The sequence below is a fragment of the Tasmannia lanceolata genome, unplaced genomic scaffold (genome assembly GCF_043159265.1).
Source record: "Tasmannia lanceolata isolate RefF3 unplaced genomic scaffold, GAP_Taslan_0.1 ptg000025l, whole genome shotgun sequence".
Classification (NCBI taxonomy): Eukaryota; Viridiplantae; Streptophyta; class Magnoliopsida; order Canellales; family Winteraceae; genus Tasmannia; species Tasmannia lanceolata.
Window position 1 is genome coordinate 11,452,387 of NW_027518702.1, and position 10,574 is coordinate 11,462,960.

Sequence of the window (10,574 nt, forward strand, 5' to 3'; positions counted from 1 at the left end):
TTCACTAACCTTGCGATCTGTTCTAGGCTAATATGACCTAATCGAAGATGCCAAAGATATGTTGAAATTACCGTGTCTTGCCCTTTTGAGGTTTGGAATATCAACACTCAGAATATTCTCAACATTTCTCACATTCTCTTGCTAGAAAATGTTGTTCAAACCTTTGGAAATGCACCTATGGCTGGAGGGTTGTTACACGCCTCCGGGGGGTTGTTACACGCCTACTTAAATGATTATTTTGGCTGCAGAGAGAAAACTTTTGCTGAGAATTTTAATCCAGTTTAGCTTTTGGCTTTTGAAGGAGTTCTACTTGTCTATTTTTTCTTATCCCTTGGGTGGATTCTTGTGGGTGGCGAGCTATTTTATCTCACTTTTTCCCTTGTGTTTCCTCCTCACTTTTCCATTTGTTTTGTGTCAATGACTCAACTAAATACCCTCCTCCGAAGTTATATGAATTCTTCCAAATTGGTGAAATACCCATGTCTAACATGTGTTGGTTCTAATACTTTGGCATCCATTATTATCACATATTTATCTATCCTAATAGTAATTTTTTATATAGAATAAAGCATTATATTAACTTTATATACCGAAACTCCCAATATATAAGCATATTATTACGTAAAATAATTAAAATTAGCTCTTTTATATTTTCTTCCCCCTTGATTGTTGTTGGTCTTTGCCTCTTATCTATTTGAGGGATAGCTTTCTCTCTCTTCTCTATTTGAGGGATAGCTCTCTCTCTCTCTCTCTCTCTCTCTCTCTCTCTCTCTCTCTCGTGCAATCAAGACTGTTGATCTTGTAGAACATCATAAGGAAACTTTAATGGTCTTGTTACCATGCCGAACAGCATGCATATGATAAATAACTACACAACGATCGATAGTTTTATCTTTTATTAGAGTAATTACTGATACTTTCAACATCCAACTTATCATAAACTAAAAATGTTTGGATTACACAAAGCATGGTTTTGAATGAAGACACAGATAACTAATCTAATTCAATTGATTTTAGCAATTTCCACCGGGCCCTCCGAAAGTGAAAGCATAACCCCCATAACCCACATTTACATAACGCTTAACATTGTAGCATTGGCTTTTCCCAATATAAGTCAAAAGAGAATTAGGGTCTACATTACCATAACTGCCTTCATTGATAACCTTAATCCTTCCCACGTAACATGACCGCTCAAAACCTTCATCTGAGAAATGGCCACTCCCCATTTCAGGCGAGTTATCTATACCATCGGTATAAACTGTGCCTCCCCATGTAATCTTGTTAGCATAGTTTTGAAACGAAGAAGTGAAGATAACCTTTGGCCAATACCCAACCGGTGTTGCATCCACTCCCCATAACAACCACCAACTTTTAGTTAATGGATCCTATCATGAAGCAATAGAGAGTAAAACATTAGTTTGTACGGTCTAAAAGGAATTATTCACATTGTGTAACTTATTTCAATTTTATCATGGTACGAAGTCTTAAAATGTCATCAACCATACCGACCATTCATGGCGTGTTCTTTATTGCTTCTTGTTTTAGCATTTATCTTTTACCTATTATCTGTCATTTACTTTTTCTAGTTGTAAATTGACAGATCCGATTAAAGAGCAATGGATTTATCTCCAAGGTGAGTTTTTATCTTTAATTTCTTCTAAGCCCATCCACATCTCTCACTTTTCCGATGTGGGATCTTTGCTTCTGCGTGGAACCACCAACAATCTCCCACTCCATGCAGAAGCAACATGGATAATCTCGCCCATCCACGCAGCGGCAACATGAAAACTTCAAGATCTTATTAAGGGAATTTCATCGTGAAAACTACAAGATCTTATCAAGGGACTTTCATCGTCCTCGAAGGTACACCGAGGTTACCGAGATCTTCCCCGAGGTAATTTCACCGTCCTCGAGTGTACAATGGGATTTCCATGCCTCAGTTCTGATACCATTTGTTGAGAAAATCTGCAGGGCAAATCCGATCTAATCGTGCACAAATTAACGGAAAAGTAGAAATAAACACAACCCATCAGATGAACACCGAGATTTTCGGCACAAAGGCCTACATCCACGGGCGAGAACACTATCTTCCACTCTGAGAAAACAATATACAAGGATTATGTTGGGGGTTCCACGTGAGTCAAATATCCCACATCGAAAAGATAAAGAGATGTGGATGGGCTTAAAAGGGCTTGGGCACACTCCCCTTAATGGCTAGCTTTTTAGTGTGAGTTCTACCCAGGTCCTTGCAAGTGGTATCAAAGCCGGGGCATGGTAACCCTGGTTTAGCCTCCGAGGATGGAAAATTTTATGAATATAAGGTTAAACCAGTTATCCTTAGTTCCTTTAGGGCCTCGTTGGATGAAACCAAATTTCTTAATTATTTGAATATAAGGTTCTGGGGATTTGCTAGCGTCCATCGCAGAAGGCATCTCGTAGATGGCCAGTTGCATGTGAGAGCAGCCACATCATGAATGAAGACAAAATCTGCTGAAGAGTGAGTCAGTGTGCCTGCTCTTTCATGCAACAAGCCATCCGCAAAATGCCTTCTGCTGTGGACCCTAGCAAATCCCAAGGTTCTGTCTTCAATCTTATTTGCAAATATACAGGACTACAAGGCCTCTTCGGATGCTACTAATTTGACCACTTCTAGCTTAGACCACTAAGTGTAATTATTACGTGCTAATAATTGCACTTAACTCCAAAGCCTTTTTGCATATATGATTATGTGCAAAAAAGTTATAAGAGTTTTCCAAAGATTTGACTTCTAGGCCCGATTTGGATATCAGGAATTTTCAGGAAAAGTTAGTGAAAGAAATTATTAATTCGGAATTACCTTGTATACAGCAACTCTGATAAAATATTGGTCTCCATTATAGATAGAACTTGGAGATAATGTCAGGCCAAGAGGTATACTGCTGCTAATTTGTATAAAACCTGGGCAGCTAAGATCATCACAACCGTAAGAACCATTTTTCTGTGGGTTCATAAATAAATAGAGAGACGGTAAGTAGCATGCTAATCACTCATTAATAAATTTAAATGGCATAGAAAGAATGAGTGAGTTTTGAAGCATACCCAAAACGTAAATAGGTGAGGGAGATCGTCATTGTATTTTTCCTTTTTTACCTATGATATTCAATAAACTTCAAAAATCAGAATGCATCATAACATACAAACCTTCAATACAACTATCAGATATGCTTTCCCTTGTTAAGGTGAATGATCTTGCAACATTGAGAGTGTTCTTTTAAATCAGGCATTTTTTATCTTCAGCTTCATGATTTTTTTATTTTTTATTTTTTTTTGTATAGTGAGCTTCATGATTTTTAAAATTAAAAAAGAAAAAATAAACTAACCAACTGTAATACCCAGCCCTAATGTAAGAAACCCTATTCTTAAATGGGTGTCTTGATCAAAATTGGCAATAAAATTTTGAAGCTTATATGGGGTGCCATTACTAAAACGGAGATTAATTATTTTTATTTTATGTTTTCATATACTTCGACAGGTAAAAATTTGAAAATTTTTGTTCTCTTTTAAAAGAGTGTGTAGGGAGTGCCATTACCAAAATTTAAGCTTATGGTTTAAGAAAACGTGTAGAGGTGGTGTTACCAAAAGTATTAACAAACAAATGTTGACGCTTGGTGATAAGTACCAAAAAATTTACTAGCCTATTGTGGGTATCCTTGTGTTCGAAGTCTGACCAATGGAAATAGAAAGAACTCTTAGAAACTCATTTTGACTGGGCAAGTAGATATAATTGGGAACTTAAAATAATAAGATTCTAAATGGCTAAGAGGATTTGCCAAACAAAGGGGAGGCATGGTAGTTCGGCTAGCAAAGGAATTCTTTTACCTTAGGATCCTAGGTGTATTAAATCTACACCCTTGAAGCCCAATAGGGTGCTATCTACTCAATGGTTAAAAGCTTAGGATGGAGTCCAATTGTGGTAGGACTCTTTTTATAGCAAGTTCTCGAACTTGTTCTAAGCACTTCAGACTTTGGAACGTCCAAGGCTTGCCTCTCTTTTTCTTAGTTCCTCTATAGGCGTGTGGGATTTGGCTTGTAAATAAAAGATTGAGAATAAAGGAGCTATATCTTTATTTGTGGAAGGATAGAGATTTAGAATATATTTTGGTAAATGGGAGATACTAATCTTGGGCGTGAATACTTTCCCGGATTGGCATCTATTGGCCTTTGCGCCTAACTTGTAGCAAAGAGGCCAAATCATGTTTCGGATGTCTTTCTTTTGTTGGGATTAGCCAAGCATGTTGAAGGCATAGCATGGATTCGAGAAGAATCAGTCATCTCTATTCCATGAATCTATGCAATGCGAAGGGGCTGAAGAAGACCTGTTAAAAACAAGGTATCCTTGTGTTGCTGTTGCATGATATTTGAAGGCGTTTGTGGAATAATGGTGAAGGAGATTTTTAGAACTTGTGGGGTTTGGTCATGGTACCAAGGTCTTGGTTCCAGGACCTCCAGAAGCTTGTGAAGTCGGGAATAAAGGACTGGGCATCGATACCCATAAGCTGGCATTCTCATTGAATTATTTCATACTTGGTCAGTAAATATATTAGACAAAGAATAAATGAGGAGGTAGCCTCCATCTCCAATAAGGCATGTTGATACGAGGGGTCTGTGAACAAGGGTTTTGCTAAAAGAAAATGGTTTCCATGTTGTGCCGTGAGTGCTTGGATGACATTGAGAATTACCTCTTAGATCAAGCTTGGATATGTGGATCATTAGTAGTCTATCCTTCTGTTGTTGTGATCAAAATGTTACTTGTGTTGTTATTTTATCCATTGTTACCGGACAAAGGCATCGCACAAGAAACCTTACTAGATCTGGAAGTTTTCGTAAAAGTCCAGAGTGATCAAGTTATAAGAGGAAATCTAAACTGAAGAGAGCCCTTGCAAAAAAGAGGTGAAAGGGCTCCCCCATTGGCTGCACATCACCATCATGTTTGACTTTTCAGGCGCTATTAATCCATGATGGTGATGTGTAGCCAATAGGAGAGCCCTTGCACCTCTTTTTTGCAAGGGCTCCCTTCAGTCTAGAATTCCTCCAAGTTATAATCGGGGCCGTTACCCGCCCTTTATTTTCATTGTGAATAACTCGAAGCTAATTGCGATTGCCCAAGCGGGTGACAGAAGAAACAAAGAGAGAAAAGAGTAAAGATAAAAACAAAGAGCGAAATCAGAGGGCGATCCGATCATCGGCATCCTATCGTCGGCATCCGTATTGGGCGTCGGAGTCATCGGTTCAAGGAAATAAATCCTTATGGCAAATTAGAGGAAGACACCCTTCAACGAGGTACATAATAACATACTACTTTGGGTGAACCGTTAACCCATTCTCTTTGATTACATATGTTATTGTTTGTGTACCTCCGATTTGTATCTATACGATTTTAGTTATCACTTGGGTCTAGCATGCTTTTCTTATTATCCTATATACCATTTGATTTCAGTTTCGTTATGGTATTATTTCGATATGGACTCTTTGGCTTTGTACCGAAATGGATTGCTTTGATTTTTGCCTTTGCCACGATATTGTTGAGTATACCTATGAAGTGAACTTTTGAAACCCTTATGGAACCCTTTTGCTGAGCTTTGACGCTCATCCTTATGAACTCTGCGATACCATCCGTTTGGACTCATATTACTTTTGTCACCGCCATCGCTTTGGTTATTCCAGTTAGTTACGAACCTTTGATATGACACCTGAACCTTTGGAAAATATCTGTTTTGGACTATGGAATTTCGATCTGTTATCTGGACATTTGGAACTATCTGTTATGGACTTTGGATTCACATTCTGTTCTTGGACACTTTGGTGGAGGCTTGGGTTATTTCTGGACCCTGCCATATGGAGATAATACAATTGGCAATTTCTGGACCCACCGTGGGGGTAGTATACTAGAACTTCTGGCCCGTCAGTGGGATAAAACGGTGACCCTGTCGACTTGTATCTGAACTTTGAGGAACTAGTTCCGACACCGTGGGCGGTCGGTGTAAGCAATGAAAATAACTTGCTTTTTGGACTAAATCGATGATCTCGAAGAGGAGTTTGCATTCTGAACTTTGAATTCCGAACACCCTTTGGCAATGACTATTGTTCTGATATTTTGGACACCCTTTTTGGCTTTGATTTCTGTTTTGATTTTGGCTTTGACTTCTGTTTTGATACTAGCTTTGATTACTGTTTAGTTTCGATTGCACCTCGATTCAGTATTATGTTTTGACATACTCTTTTGATTATCCTTATAGCAACTCTTTCTGTTTGAGACTTTAGTATTCAGTTCTGACCTTTCTGTTTGACCCTTTTTTAGCCTTGGCATACTTAGACCTACACTTGGAGTAGTCCTTTATTATGTGCCGAGCTTTTCAGCTGACTGTGGTTTATAACATTTTCAGATTTAGATCCTCGTGAGGCGAACGAGGAAGTCGAGGCGTAACCTTGGAGATCTTTTAGTTTGATTTGGTCAGTTCAGTGAGTATTATGTGAACCCTGTAAAAGACGTTGCTAAATTTCTTTAAGTTTAGCTTATTTTATGCTTGGATCTGATAGTTTATGCTAGCCTTGTATACTTGTAGAGCTTGCTTTCCAGGTATACGGCGTTGTCATGTCCTATGCCTAGGGTGGGGTTTGGGGCGTGACATCAACCAAATAATACAAATTAGTAGTTGGAGTTGACATCAACCAAATAATACAAGTTTCATTTCCCAATTTTCAAATAAAAATAATTATTACACAGTCATAAGCATAACCCATACAATTATCTATGATTTTGTGCAAGAGTTTTGTATTATGTTGATGCTTGATCATCGGTTTTGGATTGGAAATTGTGTGGTCAGTACTTCAGAAGACTAAAAGTAATTTATAGCAATAGCAAACCGATGGTGATACCTATGAAAAATCTTCAGGTAGCTGGAAAACAAGACAAATTTCCCAACAATCACCACTACCAGGTAGTGATTTTATCTAGGTTTCAAACATGTTGGTTGTGGCGGAAAGCCAGAATGGGAATGTGGGCTCTTTTAGATTCTTGTAAAACTTAGATATAAAATCACCCCCATTTCACATGATCAGGGGTGTGTGACAAAAGGGAGAGAAAACATAAGTGGGTTTTCTCCGAGTAGGTGAGAGGAACATGATAAGGGAAAACATAGAGAAGGGGAAAGAGAGAAGTGTGTTTTCTTCTGGGTTTTTCACTCGGTTTGCTCGTGTGCATGGTTTTGGTTGAGAGGACAAGGGAAATATTTGCTAGCTTTTTCTCGTCAGGATACAAGAGATTAAAATTTTATGGAGCATTAATTATTAGAGCTCCAACTTTACAAGGAAAGAGTTGGTGTCATTCCAAAATCTTGAAAATAGAAAGGTCCCAACTCTAATGTGGACGGAGGATATGCGACCATTTTCTAGGCCATGTTTGGCAACCGTGAATTGTTTTTTCCATGGAATATTAGTTTAATCAAGTGATGATAAAGTAGTGTGGGTGTTGAGAGAAGGGGTAACTTGAGAGGGCATGAGTGAGGAGAGGGTGAGGAGTGGCAAAAATAGGGAAAAACTAAATCAAATTTTGAGTCGTGTCTTTTCTCAGCCTCTCCTCAATGAGTCCCTCTCAGGTCTCTCCATCAATGGCCCTTCCTTGATGTTAGCTAAGCTAATGTTCCTCTCTCAACTCAACTCAACTCAACTAAGCCTTTGTCCCAAACTAGTTGGGGTCGGCTAATGAATCCCTTAGAAAATTGTCATGAAGAAGGTGAAATGATCTATCCGGCCCAAAATGACTAAGTCTACTCCTGACACTAGTTGGTTTCGTCTACATAGATCATTTTCTTCCATTCTATCATATCCAAGGTCATGTTCTCTGTTATGTTCCTACCCCTCAAGTCTTTCCTCACTGTTTCTACGCAAGTTGTTTTCTGTTTACCCCTACCTCTTTTTCCTCCTTCAACTTGGCACGATTCACTTCTTCTCACTGGAGCATCCAAAGGCCTACCCTGGATATGCTCAAACCATCTTAAGCGGTGCTCTCTCATCTTCTCATCAATTCGTGTCACCCCCACCTTTTTACGGATGTCTTCATTTTAATTCGATCTAACCTTATGTGGCCGCACATCCAGCTAAGCATTCGCATCTCCGCTACACCCATCTTATGCACATGCTGCTTCTTGGTGGCCCAACATTCTGAGCCGTACAACATGGTTGGCTTCATCGCTGTCTTATAAAACTTTCCCTTCAACTTGGTAGGGATTTTACGTTCGCACAGAACTCCTGAGGCAAGCTTCCACTTTAACCAACTTAAAATATGTTACTAGTTTTTCATATTTAGAAAAAAAAAAATAAAAAAATATATATATATATATATATATATATATATATATATATATATATATATATATATATATATATATATATATATATATATATATATGTTCTAAGCTGTGTATAAATGAAAGTGAAAAAAGTAAACTTACTAGCCATCCAACTTGAATATTGTTTCCTTGTTCGTCACCGTCAGTAACCCAAATTCTACCAGAACTATATTGATTGTCGGCCGGAACTCTTGGGGTCCACACATTGAGGTCTGTTTGGGTTCCATAATATGTGCCATTTGGGATGCCCTGGCCTACACCCTGAGTGATAAATGCACTTCGTTAGTCAACTACCCATAACGGAAGAAATTCATGAATAAGGAAAATTACATAACGATGTTTGGTCAACATGAAAAGATATTCCATAAAAAATTATTGTGGACAGTTTCTTTTCTTTGGTTTTTAGGGATTTTTCACGCTATCTCTACTCTTGCTCATTCAATTCTCTCCTCCTTCTATCTCAGCCCCTCTCACACGGTTGGGCCCACGAATATTTCAGTAGAATAATTTTTCATGGTTACCATACATCCCCACTAAGGCTCTTTCTGTGGATGGCAAGAATTTTTTCAAAAAGAGTGGAAAAGAACAACTTCTCGAAAAGAGTGGAAAAGAAATGTTTTTCTTGCTATCCAAACAGCGCCTTACCAAAACTAGTGGGTGTGGAACAATCAATTACTCCAAAAGCTTAATATGAAGTAATTGGTTGTCTCACATGGTATCAGAGCAATCGCTCGGGCTAAAAACTCCTTAATATTTAAAATCCATATGTAATGACAACCTAAAAGAGGGGCCACATGTGCCATGCGTAGGCTAACACCAAAATAGAGAGGCCACACGTGAGAGGGAGTGTCAAAATATAAAAGATTAAATAACGCCATCTCCAATGGCTTAAGCTATTGGAGTAATAGGTTGTTCAAAATGGGTCAAACCAAAATACAGCCATATTGACTCGAGAGGAAATTAAAGCTAAAGTGGATTTTACCAAATGTGACTTACATAATAATAAGGTTTGATGACCTTAAGATGTTCAGTCTGGAAATTTAAGCGAGATTTAGCCTTTATTAGTTCTTCCTTTTTAATTCTCCGTATAGGAACAGTTCCTTGCGGGCACCCTCCATGCTTGAGCCCCATCTCTAAAGATACACTTGATGATGAATTCTTATCATCCATAAACCCATTTGGAAGAGAACTTGGAGCCATCTGCATAAGAAATTTTTTGAATTCAATTAAAGACTGTCAGTTCCAAAGTGACGCCAAAGCACAAGCAAAGCATAAAATTTGCACAAGCACACATAAAACACCTGGATCTTATGATTCTTTAACGCCGGATGATCAAAAGCAGGTTGTTTCATGATATCAACACACTCAAAGATCTGTCCATTTTCCTGCAAAAATGTAAATCCCCATTAGTTTTAGACAGGATATTGTCTTTTAAAATAATGATAATAAAATTCTTTAAAGCCGGGCGGTCGGATCGAGTGATTTGACATTAGTAGGACACCATTGATGCTATACCATGACTAGGGCTGCAACTCGGGTCGGGCGGGTCGGGCTTTGGAGAACCCAACCCTACCCGAGAAATATCTCGGGTCGGGTCGGGTTGGGTTTTTTTTCGGAAAACCCACGATTCCCAAACTGGCCCTACCCATGATAAATCTCGGGTCGGTTCGGGTCGGGTCGGGTTTTTTCACGTTGACGCAAATTTTTAAGGAAAAATCTTGTTTGGCAAGGCAACTCAACTCATAGAAGCAGAAATTACACTCACATTACACTTGAATCAAACAATGATGTAATTACACTCACATCACACTTGAATCAAACAATGCTGTAATCAAACAATGTTGTAATTACAATCAAACAATGCTGAATCAAACACTTGAATCAACTCAACTCATAGAAGCAGAAATTACACTCACATACAGTAACAGTGGGTGAGTGGGTTTTCACTTTTAACTTTGGGATAATTACATTTACACCCCCTCTAGTTTCTGACACATCCACTTCTACCCCTATAGTTTAAAACGTGACAAATACACCCCTGTAGTTTCAATTTGTTTAAGGTCTGCCCCCTCAGCTGAAGGTTTGTCCATAGATTGAAGGGTTAGGATGATCCGATGGAGCTGATTTTTTGGGCACACCATATCTATGTCAGGACCCATCAAATGAACGCTTTGAATCATCCAAATA

General features: G+C 38.5%; 1 protein-coding gene and 1 long non-coding RNA gene across 2 annotated transcripts; both read right to left on the reverse strand.

Annotated features, from left to right (window-relative positions):
* Positions 1 to 1,013: 1,013 nt before the first annotated feature.
* LOC143857637 (protein neprosin-like) lies at positions 1,014 to 1,737 on the reverse strand. Its single transcript, XM_077368083.1, has 2 exons — positions 1,681 to 1,737; positions 1,014 to 1,385 (listed from the first exon to the last, which is right to left on the reverse strand). The coding sequence occupies exons 1-2, from the start codon at positions 1,735 to 1,737 to the stop codon at positions 1,014 to 1,016; spliced, it is 429 nt and encodes a 142-aa protein (XP_077224198.1).
* Positions 1,738 to 2,900: 1,163 nt separating this feature from the next.
* Positions 2,901 to 8,612, reverse strand: LOC143858115 (uncharacterized). Its single transcript, XR_013238863.1, has 3 exons — positions 8,490 to 8,612; positions 3,079 to 3,129; positions 2,901 to 2,977 (listed from the first exon to the last, which is right to left on the reverse strand). It is a non-coding gene; the product is annotated as an uncharacterized LOC143858115 (long non-coding RNA).
* Positions 8,613 to 10,574: the final 1,962 nt, after the last annotated feature.